At 41.9% G+C, this 27742-nt stretch overlaps 2 protein-coding genes across 2 annotated transcripts; one reads left to right on the top strand and one right to left on the bottom strand.

Moving 5' to 3' along the window:
• The first annotated feature begins 1874 nt into the window (after positions 1-1874).
• col1a1b (collagen, type I, alpha 1b) lies at positions 1875-19008 on the top strand. Its single transcript, XM_056365649.1, has 51 exons — positions 1875-2091; positions 3719-3913; positions 4482-4507; positions 4703-4738; positions 5560-5652; positions 6225-6293; positions 6492-6536; positions 6637-6690; positions 7040-7093; positions 7374-7427; positions 7675-7728; positions 7835-7888; positions 8017-8061; positions 8221-8274; positions 8454-8498; positions 8713-8766; positions 9753-9851; positions 9973-10017; positions 10104-10202; positions 10328-10381; positions 10494-10601; positions 10854-10907; positions 11167-11265; positions 11356-11409; positions 11569-11667; positions 12000-12053; positions 12179-12232; positions 12340-12393; positions 12514-12567; positions 12836-12880; positions 12980-13078; positions 13492-13599; positions 13837-13944; positions 14110-14163; positions 14277-14330; positions 14452-14559; positions 14763-14816; positions 14921-14974; positions 15109-15270; positions 15379-15486; positions 15676-15783; positions 15964-16017; positions 16204-16311; positions 16430-16483; positions 16584-16691; positions 16790-16843; positions 17153-17260; positions 17354-17636; positions 17731-17921; positions 18043-18285; positions 18438-19008. Exons 1-51 carry the CDS (start codon positions 2010-2012, stop codon positions 18582-18584), a joined length of 4353 nt encoding a protein of 1450 aa, XP_056221624.1. The 5' UTR covers positions 1875-2009; the 3' UTR covers positions 18585-19008.
• A 1990-nt stretch (positions 19009-20998) lies between these two features.
• sgca (sarcoglycan, alpha) lies at positions 20999-27612 on the bottom strand. The gene is made up of 11 exons (XM_056365650.1): positions 25380-27612; positions 24983-25111; positions 24716-24867; positions 23680-23746; positions 23366-23564; positions 23107-23275; positions 22681-22889; positions 22551-22577; positions 21511-21687; positions 21339-21365; positions 20999-21198 (listed from the first exon to the last, which is right to left on the bottom strand). The coding sequence occupies exons 1-11, from the start codon at positions 25414-25416 to the stop codon at positions 21192-21194; spliced, it is 1200 nt and encodes a 399-aa protein (XP_056221625.1). The 5' UTR covers positions 25417-27612; the 3' UTR covers positions 20999-21191.
• Between the last annotated feature and the right edge of the window lie 130 nt (positions 27613-27742).

The raw sequence follows: 27742 nt of genomic DNA, 5'->3' as shown, positions 1-27742 counted from the left end.
TAAAGAAAAATGACCTGCTTAGTGAAACAAACAAAATCACTAAGCGCACAAGCTTTCCCCCCGGAAACTGTTCATTTTCCCTGCAGCTGAACCACATCATAAAAACGATGCAAGGCTTTGCAGCCTGGCGCTTCAGATGACCCCTGCGCTGACTGTGTGTGTACGTGGATGAGCAGATGTCTGCAGAGCATTCATGGATTATAAATATACATAAGAATGCGTTTTGGGCTTTGTGTGCAGCCTTTCAATCAGAAGTCATGATGGTTTGGCAAAACATAATTTTTCTGAATGCTAGTATGATGATTTCATACAGCTATTTTCCCCTAGTGTCTTTTATTTACTATTATTGCTGGATTTTTTTAATGATTTTTACACATTTTTTTCATTGTATCTCTATTTTTTTTTCTTCCAAATAGCTACAGTTTTGTTAGGAAGAAAGTTTGTTTAAAGAGCGTGTATGGGGTGTCTTGCATTCGTACACATACAATTGGAAAAACGTATTTCACGATTTGCTTATTCCACCACTGAATCAGAAGGCAAACATGCCCGTGATACAAGTTTCTTAAATTTCTAATGTCCAAATCCGTCATTGATTCCAACTAGAGGAGTCAGGGAAGCTCCACTGGAGTTGAACGTCACAAGAAGACAAACAGCACTGAGTAACTCAAAGGTCGAACTGGGCCATTCTGTAGTTGTCGAAGCTGCAACGTGTCCATAGTGTAACCAGACTGCTTTGTGGATCTGCCAGTTTTTCTTCTCCCTCCCTCCCTCCCTCCCTCCCTCACTGTCTCTAACATCATGGGATGGCCATGCCTCTTTTGGAAAGGTGGATTTTGACACTGATCGTTGTACATGTTTTCAAAGTCTTTGCTCTGTGCTTTGGGATTACTGTTTAATTCAAAGGGATTGACATATATGAAGATGAATGCATCATCATCATCATCATCATTATTATTATTATTATTATCGGCACATATTTTATTCATTAGAAAGATGAAAGATGGTGGAGCAAGGGCTCTGATGCTTAATAATGGGGGGAAATGTAAAAAGTGAATTCTGGACACAGTGTGTGTGTGTTACATTATGTTTAACCATCTGTTCATACAGTCAGCTGGCACGAAACTACAGTGGCTTGTAGGTGCTTGATACTCAGGAGGTGTTTAGGCCCAGAATTAATGAAGAGTTTTGACACCTATAATAACATTAACAGGATTTCCCCTTAAGAATACACGTGAGAGAGATGCTTTTTTATTACTTGTGTATAGAAAATGATTTAATCTTCAAATACTGGAGCTTAAATGATCTGTCTGTTTTTTTCTACCTGGTTTGCGCTCTGTGCGTAAAATGCGCACACGTTGTTTAAACTCATAGTACATCATCAGACATTATTCTGAGCTCTTTCCTTCTTCTTTAAAATAAAACCATTAAGTCCAAGTGACCATATAAAATAAAGTTTCTCCCTGCAGAACCGAAATCAACCCATGTTTTTAAAAACAGGTACCTAAAGAAGGCTAAGCTGCAATGGAATCATCCACTGTCTGAACCATTAAAAGCCAGCTCAGCGACACAGTCTGAGGTCAGAAGCCGAAAAGACAAAAACACCCCAACAAAAGTCTCAATGAAGAAAATCCATGGAGAACAAGAGGATGGCAAAAACGCGTCTGAACCGTTGAGAGCCGCCGCGTAAACTGATGAAGTGCCCTCATCATCCACGTTTGAGCTGAAACGTGAACTTGTTTGACATGTTTTAAGACGGCCCCCTCTCTCTGATGAAGGAGGGACTCTGCGACTTGAACATGTACAAGATATGTGGTGGGCACAGGACCTCCCCAAAACTTTTTGGCATATAAAAGCCAAGCTAAGTCATTTGTTTAGGCAGTAGGGAGTTTCTGCTAGGGTCTGGATCGGAGTTACACACAGACCGGACCCTACCGTGTATGAGTGGTGTCTGAGGAGAAAAAGAGGATTCCCCCCTTGCCGCAAAGAATCTACATGTCTAATATTTAGACATGTTCAGCTTTGTGGATATCCGGTTAGCGCTTTTGCTCAGCGCAACGGTGCTTTTGGCGAGAGGTCAAGGCGAGGATGATAGTAAGTATCACTTTCAAACATTGATTTGAGTTGTTTTGGGACTGTGGCACCCTCAGGATGTGGATAGCCCGCAAGGATGCTGAGCAGTTTTGCTGGAACTGATCGTCCTCTGCGGGATACCTGACTCCAGAGATGGGCAAGGTTTTTACACAGGCACTGAGGCGTTTTGGTGTCTCTTTTTCTTAATGGCGATCTGGAAGCGAATAGGAATTTATAGACTGGACTTTTCTTTACTGTTTGATGCTCTCACTGGCGTGCAGATACACGCTCAGTGCGCGTCCTCCTGCTGGAGCGCAAAACTGAGGGGAGCAGCTGCGCTCTCTCTGATGCATGAGGACATTGGGTTCAAAGAGAGATGAAGCAGAGCACAAGCATTGATAAATCTGAAAACGAGCGAATGCAATTGATGAGTTTTAGAAAAGTTGTGTCACAAATATAAATCATAGGTCCTAGCACTTTTGTCTACAGCCTCACCATAAATGCATCAAAAGTGTGAAAACAGAAGTTTGTTGAGGAGTAAAACTTGACAGTGGGGATGTTTTCAGGCGTGACAGGGTTAAACTTCTGCAATAAAGCTTTGGGAGAATGTCAAACTGAATTAAAATTTAGCTTCTCTTTGTGTAAAACTGGACTGGTTTTGCTGAAAAAAGGGGGCAATGGAAAAATCGCTTCAGCCTGACGTCGCCAGTGAAATAGTCTAGACACTAATTAATCACTATGCAGGGAAGGGTGCGGAAGACCTGGTTCTATAGGTTAACAGCGCCACTCTGTGGCAAGTACCGGAACTGTGCATCAATCCATCCTTAAAGCCGGGGTCCTCCCACCCAGTGGCCCAACCTCACGTCCACCAGCTTGAAATGTGATTAGGCCCACTGTGATTTTCCACTCGTAGTCTTTGAGGGGAAAATATGAAAGTGCATTTGAGCAGGAATGATGGATAGCGACTTGTGGAACCGTTGTTCTGTTGCACACCCAGTTCTGTACTCTATCCTGTATTGCACAGCCCAGATCACTTCCAGCTTCTGTAGACAATCACAGATGCTGCACCTCATCAGAGGCTCTATTCGTGCGCACACAATCATTCACCAAACACACGATTTTCCTAGAATTGATCTCATTAACAGCCTGTTAGCATGTCTGTGGCACCATCCAGGTGAAGACCAAGTGTGGCGTGGATGACAGAGATTAAAGGACAGAAAGGTCAAAAGCTGCTGAAAGGAAAAATAAAATTACCCCAGAGGTCTGAACTATCTGATGCACGTCTGTCTTGAAATTGCAAGAACAACATCATCATGGGGAAAATTGATAAATGATTATTTTACTGAAGTTTACATTTGTGTTACATTGATGTCAGATCCAAGATGCTCTTCCTCCCTCTGTTTTATGATATTAAGTTGTTTTGCAAGCAGAGTTAGGTCTCCAGTCTAGGTCTACAGGGCACATCTGGCTCCCATATAATGCACGCATGTGAAGGTGTAGCCTGAGGATAAACCTGTACATAAACCACACAAGGTTCTACATACAATAATGCATTTATTAGACAAAAATCTAACCTAGATGTCCACTCCTTTTTTTGGATATTTACTTATTCACTGTTACCAAACTCACCTGGGTTTTCTGCTCTCAGGCACATTCGGCAGCTGCACATTAGACGGACAGTTGTACAACGACAAGGATGTATGGAAACCAGAGCCCTGCCAGATCTGCGTCTGTGACAGTGGAACCGTCATGTGCGACGAGGTGATCTGTGAGGACACATCCGACTGCGCCGATCCCATCATTCCCGACGGAGAGTGCTGCCCTATCTGCCCCGATACCGATGGTATTCCACCTTGATCCTCCTCAGCATTTCTGTGGTTAATTAGCTTACTGGCGCCACCTAGTGCCTCCCACCTCATCTCTGACGTGGCTATTTGGCCACAAGTGGACTTCAGGCCCTAAGCCTGCCTGCTTGCCTGAGGATTTTCAGTCGCTTTGGATTTACCTTCCGTTCATTTCAATTTCAATATGCATTCTTTTAACGATGGATTATACTTGCTCTTTGGTGAAGTCTGGGCAGTGAATTTTTAATTTCTCAGCATACGTACCTGTGCAGTGACGCTGCTGCGTGTAGCAGGGCCTACACATGTCCCATGTCTCCCAAAAACAACTTTTATATCATTGATTTTCCACTTTTTCCAGCAGAAGTGGTTTAGAATCAAATGAGCTGGCTTCTGATTCACAATCACAATGAAAGACTGTATTTCATGCTTTAGTCAGCACTGACTTTCAGTCTAAACCTACTGTACTTTCACTTTTACATTATTTTGTAAATGTCCAAAGTTATGTATGTGTCTGTCATAAATGTTCAAGAGGTGTTGACGTTGTCTTTTTCTCCGTTGGTTCTGTAGGACCCCAGGTTCCTGGAGAGGTTGAGGTACTTTTGCCCTTTTAACTTTGATTGATACTGAAATTGATGTGCATCGAGGGTCTGAGGCCTGCACTTCATAATGATCTCTCTTTGGAGATGCTGGCATGAACAATGTAGTTTGTCATTACACCTTCTTGTATTCTTTACAGTCTGGATGAAACACCGCAGCGTAGCCTAACTCGCTTTTTCTGTCTCTCATAGCCAGTAACTGGAGACGTTGGCCCCAAGGGAGACAAGGTAGGTTCCAGTTTATGTGAACTCTCAACATCATTGACACTATTCAAGAGACCTTTTCTGTCTTTAGATGTAAATGACACCTATGTATTTAAAAAAAATACTGATTGAATTTATTTACTATAAGAACAGACTGACTGTTGGGGACAAGAATAATGTTTAAGCAGCTTTGTCTTTTAGATATTTTTGAATACGAAATAAATTAGATGCATTTGTCCCAACAATGACATATTAGTGTTGATCATTGTGTAATTTTCAACACAAATTATATTGGCCTGCTCAGTTTCAGTAACATTTACAACATATACCATATTGCAAATCATGCATTGCATTGCATTGGGTTAATTATGTTTATTTTCATTAAGATTTTAAAGGACAGTTTTTACTTCCTTGAACATTTCACCAATTCCTGACAAAATGTGAAAATGTACACAGCACCATTGTGTATCTGCTGAGTGAGCCCCTACAAATGGGTTTAAATGCCGCTGAAGATTCTGTGACTTATCTCTCGCTGATGACTTTTGATGATTAGGTCACGAGGTCAGCAGGTCATTAAAAGTTCAAAGGTCACATAACACAAATGAGCTTTAAAAATGAACTCACTTTTATATTCAAGTGGAAAAATAAACATTTAATATCAATGTACACAGGATGCACAAAACAGTTTCTAACTTTGTGAATTTAAATCATGATTTCAGGGAAAACACTGATTTTGCTAGTAACTACAATTCTTCCTGGAAGGCAAATTAATAATGAGTTACAAAACTAATATAATTAGTAAAGAATATTAACAATTAACCATTTCTGTTTGATTTTTTTTACAGGGTCCCGTTGGTCCTCCTGGCAATGATGGAATCCCCGGACAGCCTGGTCTTCCCGGCCCACCCGGCCCCCCTGGCCCCCCTGGCCTTGGCGGAGTAAGTATCACCAAGTCAGAACACCCATAAAGTCTGGGATCGAGTGTTGTATATGACTTGGGTCAGATGAGATACATCCTAAAAACTCATGGTGGTCTCTGATCTCTGAAAGCTGTCCATTATTTTTTCAATTCAGGATCGAATCAGTCCGTAATCATTAATTTTACACAGACTTGAGGAGGAAGAATACTCCTCCATGTGTATTTCAGCACTGGGAGTGCAGACAGCTCCCTGGTCCTCAGGTTTAGGTCTGGGGAAAAGGCCTGTGTTCATCTGACCAGTTTATTCAGTCAGGGAAATGAACACATGAAAGTCCCACCAAGCAGTTATACCATTTCAACATGTTAAACTTTGACTAAATATCTGTGCTATAGGATCTAACATAGATTTACTGTTAGCAATTCTTCCTCTTTATACAGGATGTGATTCAGATTTACCATGAATTGACACTAGTAATCAAGTCACTGCAACTGTCCCATGTGTTGTTTTTGTGCCACAGTAACTCAAAACCAGTACTCTGAAGTGTTATTTCTCAAAGCTCTGGGACTAATTCTTTTCTTCTCTCCTTGCAGAACTTCTCTCCTCAAATGAGCTATGTTGACCACTCCAAATCCTCCGGCCCACCCGTCCCTGGCCCCATGGTATGAAGGCTTTACTTTCTCTCAACATATCTTTGTTTAGCTGTTTACATTATTGTCAGCAGTAAACATTTGAAATCCAGGTTAATGCTGACTCACATTGCTTCTCACATGTATATATAGCTCTGTGTTTATTCAGTTTGATGTTGCCACAAATCGAATCTTCAATATAAAAGCTTTTTTTCGTATCTTCATCAACAGGGTCCTATGGGTCCTCGTGGTCCTCCTGGACCCCCTGGCTCCTCTGTAAGTATTCCTTATCAATTACATGACTGTATCTCAGATGACTGCATGAACATAAAAAACAAATATGTTGTATTGATCTGTTTTTCTTGTTGTCCTTCAGGGTCCTCAGGGTTTCACCGGACCCCCTGGAGAGCCTGGTGAGCCCGGAGCCTCTGTGAGTATACAAAACCTTCTACTAAATAAATACTTGTCTTGGTTTGTCTTTGATGAAGATGATGAATTGGGCAGGAAAAGCTCATTAGTTCACAACTCAGTCAGGAACCCCATAAATCTGCATGATTGTCCTTCTTGTTTACATTCAAATTTGTTATTGCTGGTACCGTTACATACATTACTCCCTGTTGTAATCACCCTCTGACTCATACCACTTTTTGTCAGTGATAAATGCCCCACTCACCCCTTTGTTCTTCACCCCCAAGCAACATAGTGAACATTCATAGACATTACCTGCAAATACTCAACATTACTTTGGTGCTAATCCAGTTGTTTATTGGTGTTTTTAGGGTGCCATGGGTTCTCGTGGTCCTTCTGGCCCCCCTGGAAAGAACGGAGATGATGTAAGGGACTTATTAAATTATTTCCTTCCTGTGTATCCTTGCTTACCGGACTTGTTTACGTCTATGGATGTCATACAGTTATATTCATGATAATTCATAACCTACCGAAAGAATTAAACTGGTCCTTTTAACACTTAGTAGATTAATTAATCTTCACATTTTCTACTGTTGTTTTCTTTATGTCATTTATTTATTGTCTGAAGGATACATACTGCAGTCAGTGATTGTTGATGCCACACCCTCATCTCTTACTAACCTCCTCTCTGTGCGTCTTCAACAGGGTGAGCCCGGCAAACCTGGACGCCCCGGTGAGCGCGGAGCTGCTGGCCCTCAGGTGAGCGATTCCCATTGAGGGCAAAAGGTCAGGAGATGGTCAGGCAAAAATGAATCCAATACTGGCATTTCTCAAATGTCAGTATTGGATTGGACAAATGCTCAAATGTCCATTCAGTAGCTCTCAAAACTCCTGGTCCTGGTTGTACCTCCTCTCCATTTGCTGAAATATGTTAATATTGAAAGTTATTACAGGAAGATGTGATGCAAGATCAGTTAGTGACATATCTCTTGTTTTCCTCCTGCAGGGTGCTCGTGGATTCCCCGGAACCCCTGGACTCCCCGGCATCAAGGGACACAGAGTGAGTTCGGAGGAGCATTGAATACCAAAATCATTCTTTACAACTGCTGTCCTTGTCATTATGAGTGTGTGACTGATCTTATGATGCTCGTTGATTTTGTCCACAGGGTTTCAGCGGTCTGGATGGAGCTAAGGGAGACGCAGGACCTGCTGGCCCTAAGGTGAGATAGCAGGATGTGCTCTTGCTCTCCAAAGCAGGAAGCTCATCGTATAGTGCACCAATATTTCAGTTTGAATCACGAGGTTACATCCGTTCTAATGCCAATCTTTATTTCCCATCTATCTACAGGGAGAGGCCGGTGCCTCTGGTGAGAACGGTGTCCCTGGCTCCATGGTATGTTTTGTTTCACCTCAATTAATTTGTTGACATGCACTTTACTCTAAGGAATAGCCATTCTTGTACAGTATAGATTAGATGCAACACTTTAATTCTCATCCCATTCATAGCCGTTGCGCTGTCAAGCTAATATCGTTCTCTTCTTGTCTTTTCTAGGGTGCTCGTGGTCTCCCTGGTGAGAGAGGCCGCCCTGGACCTCCTGGCCCCTCTGTAAGTAACCTTATCCATTTACTGAAACACCTGACTGGGGAAAGACTGGAGCATGTTCCTGTTTATCTGTGATATTTAGTCATGTACTGTTGTTTAGATCTGCTTATGTTTGCACATTTTGAGTCATATATGTTTTTTTCCCAAATGTCACTTGGATTGAATCTCCTCCTTCTCTGCAGGGTGCTCGTGGTAATGATGGCAACACTGGTCCCGCTGGTCCTCCCGTAAGTATTTTATTTTGCACTGTTAACTGTTAATTATAGCACCTACCTAAAACTGTTCAGTGACGTTGCTACAAAATACTGTTGATTTGGTACCAAACAGTTGCTATAAATGGGATCATATGGAATGATTCATTGTTAGTTTACCATCAAATCATTGGATGTCTTTGTGCATCAAGATTGTCTGTTAACATCATCATGCGTCTTTATTCGTCAGGGACCTACTGGATCTGCTGGTCCCCCTGGATTCCCCGGTGGTGCTGGAGCTAAGGTAAGTCACCCAATACTCAAGACATTTTTTATATCACATCAAAATACAGTGATTAGTTGGCTTGCTAGGTTTCTCATCCTTAGATTAGGTTCAGCAATATCACTCAGCTTCACTGCTCCATGTCTAACTTGGTGTGCATCATGAAACCTTTAAAATTGCATCTATGTATCCATCAAATAGCGGTTGTCCTTACAGCCAGGGACAACTCAGGAGTAACATGATAATATTTTAACTTATCGGCACCCACTCACTTTGTAACCCACCTGACTGTATGTCTCATCATCTCCCTGATCTTGTTCATTAGTAGGAAAACTGGGGACATTAACTGTCTGTGCAGATTAATCTCATTCATCCCACTTGGACTGTAGGAGGTTTTAGTGTCTGTAGAATCCTCATTGGGGAAACTTCCCAAAGCAAATTCCACTAATGAATTATACTCTCCATGCTCCAAAGTGAGCCATTAACCAGCATGTCAGTTTGGCACAACACTATATACCCCCAGGTGAACACTGCAGCCACCAGATGGCATCAGTAGACCTCAAATGGCACCTTAACTCTGTCGCCCTGTTTAAATCCGTGAGGGATCTATTTTAATACCCTTTAACTCCCACCTATTCTGAAGTCACACACACCGGAGCTATTTTAAGAATCAAGAGGAGGAGAGTAGACAAAACAGTCAGTGATGTGACAACTGTCAAAAACTGGGCTGTGATGACAGAACAATGTCATGATTTGAAATGGATACAAGCAGTGAACCAATTCAAGCTGTAACATTTTGAAAAATTGATACACTTAATTTCCCACTAGTGTCAATAAACTAGTTCAACATAGATCTCGTCTTTACATTGTAATTCACTTGTATATGTAATGTAATTAATATTGGGCAAGATGGACGGCTTCTTTGAGCTCTATCATTTATTTTGTTTTCATTAAGGTACTCACAATATTGAAGCAGATTTCTGAGACATTGTTTCTTCCCTCCACAGGGAGAGACTGGTCCTCAGGGAGGCCGTGGATCTGAGGGACCCCAGGGAGCCCGTGGTGAGCCTGGTAACCCAGGACCTTCTGGACCTGCTGGAGCTGCTGTGAGTGGATACTGGACTACCTATAGGCGCCTTTTTATACGCTGTCAAATCCATAACAGAAATTTTAAAAAAAAAATGAATGATTCATATTAAACACTTTATGTCCTTCCTCTCTCTTTAGGGTGCCCCTGGATCTGATGGTTCCCCTGGTGCTAAGGGTTCTCCTGTAAGTGTCATACACACTGATCCCTTTTTATTACACTTAAATCCTGCATATGAAGTTTTCTGACACCCTGATTCTCCATCTCATAGGGTGCTTCTGGTATTGCTGGTGCTCCTGGTTTCCCTGGTGCTCGTGGTCCTGCTGGAGCTCAGGGAGCTGTTGGTGCTCCTGGTCCCAAGGGTAACAGTGTGAGTAGACAGTTGATTGCATGAAGTTGTTTGAGTTTTGGTTTCAGCACACATTGTTTGCCAGCATTATTGAGACCTTGGATCACCTGACAGCTTAAATAAAATGTGCCTGTTTCTGCCAACAGGGTGATGTTGGCACTCCTGGTCCCAAGGGAGAGCCTGGTTCCAAGGGAGAGTCTGTAAGTTTCAGAAATACATGATTTTGCAGTTAATTTAAGATTCTGTGTGATATTAGCTAATAACTTTGAAGACCTTAGTTTTGAACAAATATCCCTTCCTTTCTTTTTCCAGGGCCCCGCTGGAGTTCAGGGACTTCCTGGCCCCTCTGGTGAGGAGGGAAAGAGAGGAGCTCGCGGAGAGCCCGGTGTTGCTGGACCCCGTGGACCCAGTGGAGAGCGTGTATGTTACTCCATCTTTCTCTTCAACTACATCAAACTTCTGTCAGATACTGTAGTTGCCTTTGGTTTGAGGAGAAGAACAAACTTGTAAATCATGGGCAACAATCAGGTCTCGATGTTAAAATCCTCTGATGGATGCTCCTACAAAGCAGTTTACATGTTTACAGTATGTTAAATTCCCGGGGGGATTCACCCCTGGAGTTGAGCATTTACACCACAGTTAGTGACATGCTTGTGTCTGTTTTTCCATTAGGGTGCCCCTGGTGCTCGTGGTTTCCCTGGTGCTGATGGAGCTGCTGGTGGCAAGGTGAGTTACTTAATATACCCAATACATTCTCATCCAGGGTGGTAATGAATCTGTCAAACTTGGTTCTGGCTTACTACACCCCTTATCTCACCAATTTTGATTGTATCCCACTGATAATATGAGGTCACTCACTGAAAAACTTCAGAAATCCATAAAAACATTAGCAAATATTTAAATAGGGATAATATAGCTTATAAACTTCACCCACTATCATGAACTTATGGAGGTTTCTCCTGACTCTTCTTCTCTCGTATGACAGGGAGCCCCTGGTGAGCGTGGTGCCACCGGCGCAATTGGAGCTCAGGGAGCAACTGGTGAGTCTGGAAGCCCCGGTGCTCCCGGTGCCCCTGGATCCAAGGTGGGTTCTCCAGCATATTTCTTCCTGTGCAACATGAAATTCTCTTTAATCTTAAACTAAAAGTAAAATATCATGGCCCTTTCTCCATAGGGTATGACTGGTAGCCCTGGAAGCCCTGGCCCTGATGGCAAATCTGGACCTGCTGTAAGTACTAAATCACTATTAGTATCAGATAATATCAACTTTAATAAGAGAAAATATTTTATTATAATAAGAAGAGGAATTGCAGCTGTAATCAGTCATTTTAGTCATGATAGGAGAGCATATTTTAAATATTTCCTCCTGTTTTCCAATGATCTTTAGGGTTCACCTGGACAAGATGGCCGCCCTGGACCTGCTGGCTCCACTGGAGCCAGAGGCCAGCCCGGAGTTATGGGATTCCCTGGACCCAAGGGAGCCGCTGTGAGTTAACAGAACGTCTCCACTCATTTTGGTTTCAAATGCAAAAAACAGATCTCTAAAGGGTGTATAGATGTGGTCACCATCATCAAATTTCAAGTTCAGTTTTTGTTAATGTTATACATATCATTCATCCTGGTAAGAAAAGTATTCCTAGCACTAAATAAAAACACAGTTGTTTTAAATAAACAAAAATAAGCTGTAAGGAGATCACAAAGAAATTAGTATAATCTGTGTCAGTCCTTTTGTGGCCCATTACATTAAATTAAAACAGGAATACTGATGCAAAATCTTTAATGAGCAGGTGTAAGTGTGGACTTTGTTCTTCTTAACAGGGTGATGGTGGTAAGCCTGGTGAGAGAGGACCTGCTGGTGCTACTGGCGCTGTTGTAAGTACTTGTATATACAAATCACACTCTGTAAACAACTGTAAAAAACTGATGTTTTCTATGTAAAAAAAAAAAAAAGCTGAGAAGCTGTTGAAAATTGATTTGGGTCATGTTTTTGTTCACAGGGTGCCCCTGGCAAAGATGGTGACGTTGGTGCTCCTGGACCTTCTGGCCCTGGTGTATGTATCTCTCTAAAGCAACTGATATTTCCATCAGTATTTTGATGTACATTTTAACTTTTACATTACCTGTTTCAAGGTTTCTCATCATTATATTTTCTGTTCAGGGACCTGCTGGAGAGAAGGGAGAGCAGGGACCTGCTGGTCCTCCCGGATTCCAGGTGGGTTTCTCAGCAGCCTGAGCCCTGTCTTTGGTTTGGTTGTTATATTTCTGAGCTGTGTCACAATTTTACTTATTAAACGTATTAAATTTTAAAATAACTTCCTTATTATTTGTGCAGGGTCTTCCTGGACCCCAAGGTTCTACTGGTGAGACTGGCAAGCCTGGTGAGCAGGTAAGAGTCACAGGATATTGGCTTCATAGCCATCCCTACTTGTAAACTAGGCCTTCATGTGTAATTTAAAAGTTAGTTGCTATTCATACATCTTATATGCAGTCAGTTATGAAGCACATACAGCATATAGAGTTACGAGTATTGTGAGGTTTCAAGATTAAAGATTTTGTCATTAGAATCCTGCTGGGAGATTTCTTCATTGCAAATCATACTGAAACAGTAAATCAAAATTCATGAAAACCATCTCCCCATTCCCTCTTTTCTTCAGGGATCTCCTGGTGAGGCTGGACCCCATGGCCCATCTGGACCAAGAGTGAGTATCTACTGCATTTCAGAAGCAACCATGGTAAACCCTGTTCCTTTGGTTTTTAGTTAAAATGGTCACGACTGATGCGTCTCTTCTGTCCTTCAGGGCGACAGAGGTTTCCCCGGTGAGCGCGGTGCTACCGGTATCACTGGCCCCACTGGAGCCCGTGGTGCCCCCGGCCCTGCTGGTAGCGATGGACCTAAGGTAGGTTAACAAAAACAAAAAACTGTTAAACATTAAACACTGATTTTGATATTAAATATAATTTTTCACTCCAGTCCAGTTTTTGAAATGACACAGAATTTAAGAGAATTCAACTAGTTCACTGACATCAACACACAACCATTCACAGGAAAGTGTTAGCACATATATCAGTCGCAAAACTACCATAAAACAGGCAGATACATATCTTTCATATTCTTTCAGGTCCATAAACTGAGAGCAGTCCAACATATTAAAACATCCTGTCATACAAAGAGGCCAGTTTTGTAAAACATAGTTTGCTGCTTTCTTTTTGCCAGTATATAACAGACATGATTGATTATTTCACTTGCAGCCCATTTGATTTTCCTGATGGATAATAATGGGATTATTTATGTTTTTGTGTTTGTGTGCAGGGAGAGCCTGGTGCTGCTGGTGCCCCCGGCGGTATTGGAGCCCCCGGTATGCAGGGAATGCCCGGCGAGCGCGGAGCTTCTGGTCTTCCTGGTGTCAAGGGAGAGAGAGTGAGTATTACACCAATACAGTGTAGGTTATCAATGTTTATCACGACAAACACAAACGGGAAAGAGTTTGATTTAGTGGGAATTAAGGGGGAGAAACTCTCTCACTGTTATAGTCACAGTTACTTTCAGTTTCTCAAACTCATCAGCAAAATATAAAGTTCTTGTAACTAAGTAATGGTGGGTAAACTTTTTTTAATATCATCTCCAGCCACCTTAATAACCTTTCTCTCTTCTCAGGGTGATGGTGGTTCCAAGGGAGTTGATGGTGCCCCTGGTAAAGATGGCGTGCGTGGTATGACTGGTGCTATTGGAGTCCCTGGACCTCCTGGTGCTCAGGGTGAGAAGGTAAGAGTGGCCACTACATTGTCTTCCTACAAATATCACAGATCCAGATTCTTGATGCTCTGGCTTTGTCCTCCCCCGGCTAATGTGGGTTAAGTCATAAAATTAGTAGTTAGGATGACCAACTAACTTGTCTGCTCACTTGTCCTCCTTCCTCTCTGGTTTTAGGGTGAGGGTGGCCCCCTTGGAGTCTCTGGACCCACTGGTCCTCGTGGTTCCCCTGTAAGTCCTTTTTCCAACACACCTAATTGAAAACTAGAAAGCAAACTCAAAAACATGCTCAACATAAACTTTATATCATGTCTGAATGACCCTAAAACTTCTTTCTCCAACAGGGTGAGCGTGGAGAGACTGGACCTCCCGGACCTGCCGGATTCGCTGGACCTCCTGTAAGCCCGTCAATAATTACATTTTAGCCCAAGACTGAAAAGTACAACACACTTACTTAGGTTAGAGGTGACTCAAGAAAGCATGAGTTGACTTGCGTCTTCTCTCGCCCTCCAACCTCAGGGTGCTGATGGTCAGCCTGGTGCCAAGGGAGAGACTGGAGACAGCGGACCCAAGGGAGATGCTGGTTCTCCTGGACCTGCCGGACCTCTTGGAGCTTCCGGTCCTCAGGTAGGCCCACATCTCAGATGACACATACTGTAGAGTAGTAATGGATAACACAATTCACAGTATACCAACCAATATTTTTATTTCATTATTGATGCCAGATGGTAGTGGTAATGAGTTTTATAAATGGGATATATTGATGATGATGATGATGATGATGATTAGATAGTGACTCCTCTTTAACTTATTAATTTTTCTGTCAACAGGGACCTGCTGGTCCTCCTGGAAGCAAAGGTGCTCGTGGTGGTGCTGGACCTCCTGTAAGTATCCCATCAACATGTAAGAGTTTATAGAATCAGGTGACACTCTAAAAGTTGTTTCAAGTTTCATTCATGATTTCATGTGTTTGTGTGTGCACTTGTAGGGTGCTACTGGTTTCCCTGGACCTGCTGGCAGAGTTGGACCCCCTGGCCCTGCTGTACGTATCACCGTGTCCACATGACACAGTTGCAATATACCAAAATACAATCTTGTCTTCAGTCTGTTTGAATATCAGCATCGTGGTCTTCAGCAAAGTTCAACTCAATACCATGACTCCTCTTTTGCTTCCAGGGAACTGGCGGACCCCCTGGACCCGTCGGACCCGTTGGCAAAGATGGAGCAAGAGGAGCTCGTGGTGAGACTGGCCCTGCTGGTCGCCCTGGTGAGGCTGGTGGTGTTGGAGCCCCAGGAATCGCTGGAGAGAAGGGATCTCCTGGCTCTGATGGAGCCCCTGTGAGTGCCTGCTATAGTTGTGAAGGTTTTTGACAACGTAAAATCGTACTACAGCGATCTCTTTTCATTTATGTGCCCACTAATTGACTGCTATGTCCTTCTGCGCAGGGTTCCGCTGGTATTTCCGGACCCCAAGGTGTTGCTGGACAGCGTGGTATTGTAGGTCTCCCCGGACAGCGTGGAGAGCGCGGTTTCCCTGGTCTTCCTGGACCATCTGTGAGTATCTCTGAATACGCTATGGTCAGAGTGCATTCTGTAAACTCTGTGGCCTAAATGACAAAGTACAACAATCTTTAGGGTTTCCTTTGCATCAGGACAGGACAGTATGAATGTACATTATTTCTAAAACTCCCATCTGCACATCCACATGCATGCAGATCACTGACTTCTCTTGTATTACTTCAGGGTGAGCCTGGAAAGCAGGGACCTTCTGGACTTGTTGGTGAGCGTGGAATCCCCGGACCTGCTGGACCCCCTGGACTGTCTGGTGCCACCGGAGAGGCTGGTCGTGAGGTATGCCGCCTGTTGTCTGTTGTACCATGTAGAGTACTTACACAGGAGGGTCTCACACTCCTACAGTCCACGCATATTCACTCATTGGCCGATGATGCACTGAATCTGTGCAGATACAGAATGGCTGCCCTAGAATGTTGATGCTAACCATTGAACATAATGATGATTGCTCCTCCACAGGGATCTCCCGGTCATGATGGTGCCCCCGGTCGTGACGGAGCTACTGGCCCCAAGGTAAACTTCCTTTTCTGGTCTAATTTTTTAAGTCTTTCTCAGGCCTCAAATAATATCTCAATACCAAACCCTCTACTTTGTTTTGCCTGATCATTTAATCTTTAGTCCGATACAGTTTCCCACTAGAAACGGTACAATTAGCCTTAAGCCTCCTAGCATCCTCTCACTGGAGATTTATTCCTACAGGGAGACCGTGGTGAGAGTGGCATGGCTGGACCCCCTGGAGCCCCTGGTGCTCCTGGAGCCCCCGGAGCTGTTGGCCCATCTGGAAAGACTGGTGACCGTGGAGAGAGTGTAAGCGCCCCCTTCTGTTTATCTTGATGCTACTGAAAGATGTACATTTGGTAATACACTGGGAAGATAACTTAAAATTTTTTTGTCATCTGATTTTCCCACTCTCTCCTTCCTCTAGGGTTCCGCTGGTCCCGCCGGTCCTGCTGGTCCCGCTGGTGTCCGTGGTCCTGCTGTACGTTCATCACTGCATTATATGTATCACTAACATCTCTTAGCATCATTTTGAAATAATGGAGAAGTCCTCATCTTGACCTCCTGTTGCCTTTGTTCAGGGACCTTCTGGTGCCAAGGGAGACAGAGGAGAGGCTGGTGAGGCTGGAGAGAGAGGCCACAAGGGACACAGAGGATTCACTGGCATGCAGGGTCTGCCCGGACCCGCCGTAAGTAACTGGTTCAAACTGATAGAGAAGCAAAAGTTGGTTGATTACTGCATCAACAACATCAAACATTTGATATAAATATCTTCATCTGCCTCTAGGGAACTGCTGGAGAGAGAGGACCTGCTGGTGCCTCTGGACCCGCTGGACCTAGAGTAAGTACAATTTCTCACATTATTGGTGGTTATCTACACACAAAACAATAATGATTCTATAGCACTCAGATACTTTTTGGTTTTCCTTAAAATGTTTCCATTGACTCAAAACAGTTGTGCAGAGTGAATGGCCACTAATCCAGAAAGTGACATAATAAAAAAGATGCAGTGCAAATGCAGTGCAAGATAAGCAGGACCATACATGTTATAGCATATATACATGCACATGATGTCAGTAAAATGACAAGCTGAACTGTAATGAACTGATGTTTTTTCTCATTGAGTGATGATGTGGCTTTTGTTCCATAGGGACCTGCTGGATCTAATGGTTCCCCTGGTAAGGATGGCATGAACGGTCTGCCCGGACCCATCGGACCCCCTGGACCTCGCGGTCGCAATGGAGAGATGGGACCTGCTGTAAGTTGCACCACTATCTTTATAATATCCATATACTTGTAAATTCACTTTGAATGTGGTTATAAAATGGAAACCCCTGGTGTTTTCAAAAAGGGTCCTCCTGGACCTCCTGGACCTGCCGGACCCCCTGGACCTCCTGGCGGTGGATTCGACTTCGTCAGCCAGCCAATCCAGGAGAAGGCCCCCGATCCCTTCCGTGGCGGCCACTACCGCGCTGACGACCCCAACATGATGCGCGATCGCGACATGGAGGTTGACACCACCCTCAAGACCCTGACCCAGAAGGTCGAGAAGATCCGTAGCCCCGACGGTACCCAGAAGAGCCCTGCCCGCATGTGCCGTGACCTGAGGATGTGCCACCCTGAGTGGAAGAGCGGTGAGTGCGAGTCGGAGCCCTGTTGGAGCCTTTAGATGGAGTATAACATGAGGATAAGCTCCGATTCAAACTGTTTTATGTTCCTTCGTTACAGGCGCTTACTGGGTTGACCCCAACCAGGGCTCTCCTCTGGATGCCATCAAGGTCCACTGCAACATGGAGACTGGCGAGACTTGCATCTACCCCAGCGAGTCCAGCATCCCCATGAAGAACTGGTACCTCAGCAAGAACATCAGAGAGAAGAAGCACGTCTGGTTCAGCGAGTCCATGACCGGTGGATTCCAGGTGAGAAGACAGTGTCTCAAAAACTTCATCCTCATCCACTGATAGGTTATAGGACATGTACAGCACTGTTAAGCCAATGACGGTAAAACATGTGCATTCTTCTCTTCCCTCCACCGTGCAGTTCCAGTATGGCAGTGACGGAGCCGATTCCGAGGATGTCAGCATCCAGATGACCTTCATGCGCCTGATGTCCAACCAGGCCTCTCAGAACATCACATACCACTGCAAGAACAGCATTGCCTACATGGACTCCGCCACTGGCAACCTGAAGAAGGCTCTGCTTCTCCAGGGCTCCAACGACGTCGAGATCAGAGCCGAGGGCAACAGCCGCTTCACATACAGCGTCAGCGAGGATGGCTGCACGGTGAGTTTACATAAAAATTCATAAAAAATTGGTAAAATCATCTGACCTTGTCTTGTCTAGAGAAGCAAGATTTTACAGCATGTGTGCAAATGTAATTGAGTCAGTTTTTTGGAGCAATTTCTGAAATTTTCTCCTTTTCCTCCTCTCCACAGTCACACACTGGCGCATGGGGCAAGACAGTCATCGACTACAAGACATCAAAAACATCTCGCCTGCCCATCATTGACATTGCTCCTATGGATGTTGGTGCCCCTGATCAGGAATTTGGCGTCGAAGTTGGCCCCGTTTGCTTCTTGTAAAAATGAAAGAAATATGGACATGACATTGTTGTTTTTTTTTCTAGCAGTCATCTCTAAATCCTTTTTTTCTATGCATTCAAAACTCATTCGGCTGCCATTGGCCCACATGCTTAAAACCACTCTACTGAAGACGATGTTTGTGTTTTTTCCAATCATGAGAAGTTTTTGGGACTGCTACTTCAACCGAAAACCAACCACAAGGACACTTTAAAAAGAATCTTTTGTTTCCACTGGCAACAAGAAAATAATATATACTTGTGTAAAATTTCCCCCTGGAGATTGAGAAAAAAAAAAGAAAAAAGAAAGATCCACACTCGCAATGAAACACAGGTGACTTTTGCCATTTTCTACCACTGCAGAAGGACATTGAAAACAACAAATGATATGTACCATTTTTCTGGTGTTAAATAAATTGTAAAAAGTGTGAAGTGTCTTCTTGTTATAAATTCCTAAAAAAAAAAAAAAAACACCTGAATGTTGCTCAGACAAACTTGACCAGCTAATGAGCAAGACAAAGAAGCTCACCTTCATTGCAATATGTAGATGGCTACCTCATAACAAGAAGTCACCCCCAATTTTTCTTAAATGAAAAGGGTATATTTTACACAACAAGTCTATTGGGGGGGGGGGAATTAAAACATTCAAAGGTGCTATTACCAACTCAATGAGGTCCAGTTATTGGTGTTTGATGGTGAGACTATCACTGTCATACTGTAATTACTGCCACTAATGTCTGCAGAACCTTTGGTGCTACTAAATTGACTCATTGTCTTGTTGTCTATGCAGTGCAATTGTTTTCTTCTTAAGTGTTGGTTTGATAACAGAGCTCCTCTGCAAAGGTGATGACTGCAGATGTAATGCATGCAATCATGTCTTTGTAGATAAAAGCAAGTGACTCTGATTCAATATCATTTCCCTGCCCATGTGTTCAGTGTTGACCTTTCTGTCTGTTTTGCCCCTGTGGAAAACTCCTCTTCACTAAAAAAAAACAATAGAAAAAACAGCACACATCTCCCATCCTGTTGTTTATGTTGTTTGTTGATGTCTTTTTCGCGAAGGGTTTCTTAAAAAAGAATTTGAAGCAGACCCACTTTCATGGTTTAAAAGAGAGATTCTGTACTTATTTTGTACATGTATAATAAATCGAGATGTTTTTAATTATTTTGGGTGCTGAAATAAAGCATGTGAAGTGGTCTACTCAGTGGCGGAGTTTTCACTGTTATGTTTTGCAACTGTTGTGAAACTGAAATCAGGTGGTAGGAGCTGGAAAGTATTCCACATACTGAAACTGCATTTCACATTCTTAGGAGACCCATGCATGTTAGATCTCTGGTATTGAAATATAATTAAAGTAGGTTGAGAAATCAACTGTTCCACAACAGTTGCACTTATTGTTTCTACTAAGCAGCAGTGAAAACAAGGCCAATACTTAAGACTCCAACCTGGCTCGTCTTACTCTCACAATTAGTGCAAATTATTGGCTCTGCAGCTCGTTTCCTTTAGAAATCAGGTCTAAAATCAGTGTAAATGTACCTGACAGCCAGAAATGTTAATGGGACATGTAACTGTGGCAGTTTCCATGTCTTGTTTTCATTTCCACACTCAAAAACAGGGAACTGCATTTGCATGAGAATCACTGTTCACTGTTAACAGGAGAGGAGATGTGTGTAAAACCCGAACGCTGTGAAAACAGATGAAGATACACCAGCGACCTCTTCTGGACGTCTAGTGCGACAACAGCTGCTTTAAAGGGAAGTTTAACGCTGGATCATGGTTTGACATTTTCCGGGCTTCAGCGCTCACCTTTGGCCTCCACTCAAGATGTCACGACCTGAGAAAACACTACCATGATGCTCCCTTCATCTCTAGTTATTCAGTATCTCATAATAAAAAAGTAAAAGGTAAGTGAAAAAGGTAAGTCTTTGTTAATCATCTAGTGACCACTGTCCACTTGCCCCATTGTTCCCAGCTGGGAACAACTGAGATAGAGAAATACAGATAGAGGAAACACATTTTTATTCATATATAAATGTGACAGACTGTTTATATAAAGACAAAAAAACAGCTAATCTCTTCATCTTATCTGATGCCCTCCAGTACTGCACCCATTGAAGTCAATTAAAGTAAAAAGTAAATGCAGTTGTACTTTGAAATGGTAAAACAAAGGTTTGGCAGCCTTGTCATTGAGCCTAGTTAAGTAAACCTCTGTCTTTATATGTTGTCTTCCATATGCACAGTATGTCCCTCTCCTGTAGTAATGAGCTGTACAAAGCTTGCTCAAGCTGCCAAGCGTCTCTGAAATGTGAGTGTGAATGCCTTTTCCTTTTACCCCAATTACTCCTCCAACCAAGAGACTGACTACACGTCTAACATCTTAGGCTTAGTTAATGGACAGAACTGTGACTGAATATATGTGGCTTTTAATATTTTTTATTAGTAGTGAAAGATGGTGGAATACAGAAAATCATAAACGTCAAATAACAATTTGGAAAACAGCACACTCTTCATTTATGTGAATGGGACCTAAAGAAGAAAAAACACAATTCCCCACTGCAAATATAGAGCAATATACTGACTGCAAGAATGACACTTTATCCATCATTGTTCTTATTTTCTGCAAAAAAGAAACAATGCAATTAGTCTGTGCTTTTTGAATGCTTTGGATCATCAAAAATAGTTAAAAAAAAAAACAACAACAAAAAAAGAACCTTAGAAGTCTAAATATAGACCAGAATGATGCATGAGTGTGTTTACCTGGGCAGTGTTTCACAGTAGGGATCACTATGAAAACACAAGAGTAAAACAAATAAGAATTGAATGACTTTGCAGGACTCAGTAACAATAACAGAAACAGGACGGGGATTGCTGGTGACAACGATAATAGATCTGTGAATAAATGGTGAGAATGAGTGGGTGAGGGTCTTACTGCTGGGCCATGATGAGGGGGACGGGGCTGTCATAGCGCGGTGGCGGAGCCCTCTCCAAAGTCCGGCTGTTGAACATGGGCAGCGTGGACAGAGGTGGAGGAGCACCTCGGTTTCCAGCCATGTTCCTCAGCTCATCTGTGTTATTGTGAATGGTGTAGTGGTGGTACAGCTGAATTCTGCAGCAAACAGGACGTCACGTACATTATGTGTGTGATTTTTTCTACAACCTTTCCGTGTTAGATCAATGAGACTCAAATACACTCAAATTGTCTGAAAGTGTTGGTTGTCTGCTTCAACCATTAAGGTGGCAGTTACTAATTGGTACTTTTCGGATACTTGATTTTTGACTTTAAAAAACACACAATTAGCTTAAAAAATAGAATGTATTAATAAAGATTTGTTATAAAGAGTTGTTCCACCAACTTCCAACATAGTTTCATTTAAATAACCATACAATAACATTTATTATAACTACCCAATCATCATCATCATCATCATGACCTGCCAAAATTAACTTTTGACCCATTGGCGGCCCAACCCCTTGATTGGGAACCACCTGACTAAGATACCTAACTATGTAAAAAATAGTAAAATACAGTAAAATGCTGCTTACACATTATGCATAGGTATTAACCATCAAATAGTGCCATATATAATAGTATATCAGTCACAGGGACCATTTTACTGCAGAACCTGGAACCTTATAATATCTAAATATGATCAAAATACTTCTTCCACCATTGCTAATATGTGTTAAGTTTGTCTTCAGTGTTCTGGTGATAATAATATTTATAAACGGGTGTTTAAAAGGCTGAAACAAAATGATGGCTGACTAATCTCTCATGTATGTTATTAATGCAAGTGGTGGAAGTATTCAGATGTTTCCTTTAAGTAAATGTACCAAAACAACAATGTAGAAATACTCTGTTCCACACTTAGATCAGAAGTAAAGGTATTCATTATGCAGAGTGAAAAATGTTTTGTGTTAAGTCTGTTAACAGCATCAGTCAGAGAGCAGTGGAAAACTCAATGTACTTACTGGTTTGTCCTTGCATTCCTTTTTGCACTATAAAGTAAAAAAAGATTAAGGTGTCATGTTAGAAAAATGTAATTTGGCGAACTGAGCCTTTATGACAATGACATTTTTCATTTACAAAACAGATACATACACTCCCTCTCGCCGGCCGTACATGATGTAGGCCAGCAGCAGACACAGGATGATGGCGAGGATCAGGGGCACGATCACTGTCACGATGTAGTCCGGGAAGTAGTCTCTGCTTGGGGGAGACTCAGGAGGGTCGAAGACACCTCCATCCTCCAGTATCCCCGAGCCCATCGTGGGAGCAGGTGGAGTCGGCTCCTGCTTTTTCAGATCAAACTGCAGCAGGGAGAGAGAGGGGAGACGTCACAGTCTTTCTTCTGTTTATGTGAGACACACAGCCGCAGATTATGGGACTCTTATTGGGCCATTGTGTTTCAACACTAAATCCTTACACAACCACAGCATGCTCATTCACATATATCATGTGTTGTATATCTATTTTCATTTAAAAGATATTCCCACATGAACATCCAAGCGTCTCGTCAGGCCTCACCAGCTCCGTCTTGCACCAGGTGATACAGTTGCTGGGAATGCGGCAGAAGTTACAGCCTCCCGGGGACTTGACTCTGGCCCCTGCTGTGCACTGCTTCTGGTGCTCTGGTGTCAGGACCCTCAGGAGACAGTCGGAGAAATACTCCTCGGACCCCACCTTCACATACACGCTTACACAAAACAGATTTTAATGAGCATTTTTTTATTGATATTTCAAAGCTAAAACTTAAGAACACGTTTGCACAAATCTCTCTGTTTACCCTTCAAAGTGTCCTGCGAGAGGGAGGGGAACTCTTCCGCCACGGTCAAGGGCGTTAGTTATATTAACAATTTCCAAGGCCTCTGTGTTCCACAGCTTCTGTAAATCCTGCTTTATCTCATCCTGAACAGAAGAGGGCAGCACCCTCTCAATCTCCCGCAGCTTGATGAAGAACTCGGCTTGATAGGGTAACATGTCCTCTGTGAGGGACAGCAGTGATGCACCACATGTTATCTGTAGTTCCCCTCATATATTCTCATTCATTATTGCCATCGCTGTGCTGTGCGTTTGTGATATCAGTGAAATCATACATACGTGCAGTGACTCTGATCACAAGTATGTGTCTGGCAGTTTCATAGCTCCGCTTGTTAACAGCATAGATCTGTCAGAAAAAGCATGAGAGTCAATTACCATCAAAGTTATCAGTTTTCCAATCCATCCCCAGATATTATTTCACTGTTGGTTTGTGATGAGTGTACATTTACTTCCCATCAACCTGCCTTGTCTGCTTCTGCATTGGTTACGAATTTCCTTTATTTCCCCAGAATGCCATAACCCTCTGGCATCCTCTGTGGGACTTTCACACACCATCTAATTCACATCTTTAGACCGTAAAACATTTTTTTGAAAATAACTTTTAATAGTAAAATATTTAGTGATTTACAGGTGTACATTGACTTTCAATGACAGTGGCACAAAAAGAAGCTTTAATAGTGTTTTGAGGGATTATAACTAAAGATTTGTCATTTTTTAAAGTGCCTATGTCGATTGTAATGTGTTTCAGGCACCTTGCAAATTGACACTTGAAAAATGACAATGAGAAAACAGATTAATAGCTGAGTTTGTACTGAATTAGGATACCATGCCTATGGGGTGGGGACAATTTAAATGATGCTAAACAAAGACAAAAAATAATGCGTAGAAAGTTGGCAAACATGAACCAAAATCAACCTGGAAAAGGCTGTAATTTGTCAGTATGGTCAGTTTTCTGAATTATAGGTACAGCTATAATCTGTGGTAATGTAGCATGTTTTCAAGCTGTACTACATTCTCTTTGATTGAGACCAAAGGGACACTTGAGAAATTCCTATCTCTCATTCTTCAAAGATATGTTTCCTACTGAATTTTTAATGTTGGGTTCAAAATAGCAGCTCTAGAGAGAAAAACAAGCTTTTGTCTCTGAGGGTTTGACAACAAAAACTGACATTTGCCACTGATGTTTCAGATAGCTGCATATTTTTCAGATTCGCCTCCACTGTAGGGAACTCTTATCTATGTTGGGCCCATTATATTCAGAGACAGGAAAATGTGAGAATATATAACTAAACAGCAAATATCAATGACTTCATACCTCAATTATATGTTTTCCTGCTGATGTTGGTGTGCCATAGAGGAAGCCATTATCATAGGGCTGTCTTTGGGTGAAGCGCAGCCACTCTGGTAGGTCTGGGTAATTCTGCCTGTTGCACTTAAAAATCATGGGGTCATCATACAAGCGCCCAGCTGTATAAGATACAAAAACAGGAGCAGAGAAATAAACAAATACAATGAGAAAATCTATAGCTTGTAACTTTGTTTAATAATGAGAGAAGGGTGAATTAATGGTTGGGGTTCTTACCGTAGAGTTTTGACAAAGGTTCAAAGTCGTTCTGGAAAGTCTCTCTCATCAGCTCATATGTAAATAACTTCCCAACAGGAGTGGAAACTTTGATCTCGGCATTGGCCCCAAACACACTGACAGCACAAACTGTGTGGAAATGTAAAAAAAAAAAAAAAAAAAAAAAGCACCAAAAGATGCATCTGAATGGTCAAAAAATCATATCAAGAAAATCCTTAAACTTCACTTCAAAATGTAACAACACACACCCCCTGATAACAGCTTGGTCTATACAGTCCGTGACAGCTGAAGACCATAGATTTACACTACAAACCACAGACCTGATACTACAACAGGAAGAGGGCCTGCCAGTGTAGTCATATTGCATGAAGTTGAATGATTTTGGGAATAAACTTGCCTGTATAGAAGAAGACCCAGCTCCTGCAGCCTGCCATCTTGTTTTGGCTTTTGATTGACAGAGCCAAGCGGAGAGGGGCTTGGTCACAGCAAAAGACATGTCAGGGCTATTTTTGTTCCACTCACCTAATAACATCCGGGAGGGGTGTCTATGAGTCTGTGAATGTGAGCTATTAAAATATGATGCTTTGTTATAGGCTAAACTACCAACAGTATGTACTGTCAGTCAATGATTTAATGATTATTATATTATTCTAATAATGAGTCATTTTCGTTGTTAAATGCCACAAATTTAATCGTTTCCACTTCCATTTGCTGTTATTTCCTGGTAATTCTTTTAATAATTGTAATTTATCTTAAATAATTCGGAGGTTTAGGGTGCTGGTTGGACAAAACAAGTATTGTGAAGGTGTCTTTGGGCTGTGTGTAATTATGATAAACATTTCTCAAAAATTTTACAACTTACAAAAAAATGATCAGTAATTTGAGAATATAATCAGAAGATTAATCCATAATGGAAAATAATCATCAGTTGTAGACTTATTGGCCTATGGTTAAAAAGTAACAGTTGGTTGAGCTGCAGCTAACATTATTGCATCAATAATAATAATAATGATAACAGTATAACACTCACAGGGGACATTGTTCTACATGGAGTACCTTTACTTTCAATACTTAAAGTACATTTTTCTGATTATACAAACTTTACTTAGTGCATTTAGTCAAGTAAAGTATCTGAATGCTTCCTCTGCCACTGGTAAAACTGCACTTGAGGGGGTGGTGGGTAACGTGTTGTGTCTGCAGATATCAGATAGCAACTATGAATGTATTTTTTAACTTCATCTATCTAGGAAATCATTTTACCCTCCATTTACTGTAGGTAAAAGTTAGTCTAATATACACAAACAATTATTTTATTCATTGACCTTTTTTAAACTTTCAATCACTGACTCACTTTGCTATGCTAAGGCCACAGTTAGACACAACATTTTCATGAGGAAGCTAGATGGCACTACTGCCTTACTGAAAAGTGGCTTACATCCTGTTTGACAGCACCTCAGTCCTCTCCTGCTTATTCATCTAGTTATGTCCTTCAGACTAGACCCTCAACTGCTGTGAAATAAAGTTGCCAATACGATAAAAGGGACAGTGGATGACATTTAAGTGAACATGAAACGAGGTCGCTCATGTTGTGTGAAACAGCTGCAGGAGTGTGTTGGCCTTGTGGGTGAATCGCGCTCCCGTAATAGTTTAAAAACCGAGATAGCAGTGGCTAGATTGAAAACCAGCTCTCTCCTCAAAAGGGAAATGCTTTGTCTACATTCAGAGATAATATTTAATGTATCTATCAGCACAGATGCAGAATGCGGGAAGCAACAATGTGGCTGCAAATAACGGATGTGTTATTGGCCAAGGAGGTTTGACGTGAGTGAAGTTTTACTGGGTCCTAATGCGAGTCGGTTAGCTTAGTAGCCACCGGCAGCCGCTAGCTCACTGTGGTTTTCCAGGGGGTCTCCCAGGCAAACAGTAAATGTGATTCATAATAACAACGGTAATAGGGTTTCTGTTGGCCATTTAGTATTTCTGTAGGAAACTGTATTTTTGTAGGTGATGAGGGGGCAATTTGGTCAGGTGCATATACTGCTACCACCTGAAATGACAGTTTATCCATTACAATTGTTTAACCATTGCTTTTAGTTTTTCCACCACATTTATTTAACTAACAGTTATAACGGTTGTTTAAGCCACTCATTTACTACTTTAGCATTTTTCCTCATAACTTTTAGCTAACTATCTTCCATTTACTTTTGCCATTTCACCATTAGCTAACTATAACAGCCAATTATCCACCACTTTTAACTCATAATTTCAACTATTTATCCATTACTTTTATTTAGCTAAGAGTTATTACTGTTGTTTCAGCCACTCATTTACTACTTTAGCCTTTTTCCTCATAACTTTTCCCTTACAGTTATTAGCCTACTGTTGTTTGAACCCCTAATTTTATTTTCAAGCTAACAATCTGTTAACAGACTGTTAATCCATTACCCTTAAATGTTTTAACCATTAACTTTTCCTTTTTCTTCCAACATTTTCAGTTTTGCCATTAACTAGCTATTTCAGCCACATATCCACCACTTATAACCTACAATTTCTGTTAATCCATTAGCTTCTCTAGCCTCTAGCTTTTTTATTTATATATTACTTTTAGCCTTTTTCCACTCTTCCCCATTAAATTGTAACCATCTTTTTCAACAATTTATTCATTTAATATTTTTCCCAATTACTTTTAGCTAGTTAGCTCTTCCAACTGTTTATACATACCTCCAGAACTCTTTAACGTTAAAAGAATCCATTTCTTTT

The sequence above is a fragment of the Seriola aureovittata genome, chromosome 21, assembly GCF_021018895.1.
Source record: "Seriola aureovittata isolate HTS-2021-v1 ecotype China chromosome 21, ASM2101889v1, whole genome shotgun sequence".
Taxonomy (NCBI): domain Eukaryota; kingdom Metazoa; phylum Chordata; class Actinopteri; order Carangiformes; family Carangidae; genus Seriola; species Seriola aureovittata.
Note: the sequence above shows the minus strand (reverse complement) of the source record. Positions and strands in the feature narration are given on the sequence as shown.

Bases quoted from the DNA above. Each gene is read 5' to 3' on its own strand.
- col1a1b (XM_056365649.1), top strand. From the start codon at position 2,010: ATGTTCAGCTTTGTGGATATCCGGTTAGCGCTTTTGCTCAGCGCAACG. The intron at 6,537-6,636 runs GTAAGTATTCCT...GTTGTCCTTCAG, and splicing joins CTGGACCCCCTGGCTCCTCT to GGTCCTCAGGGTTTCACCGG. The intron at 17,261-17,353 runs GTAAGTTGCACC...GTTTTCAAAAAG, and splicing joins ATGGAGAGATGGGACCTGCT to GGTCCTCCTGGACCTCCTGG.
- sgca (XM_056365650.1), bottom strand. From the start codon at position 25,416: ATGGCAGGCTGCAGGAGCTGGGTCTTCTTCTATACAG. The intron at 25,112-25,379 runs GCAAGTTTATTC...ATTTCCACACAG, and splicing joins CTGGGTCTTCTTCTATACAG to TTTGTGCTGTCAGTGTGTTT. The intron at 22,578-22,680 runs GTATGTATCTGT...TTTACTTTATAG, and splicing joins TACGGCCGGCGAGAGGGAGT to TGCAAAAAGGAATGCAAGGA.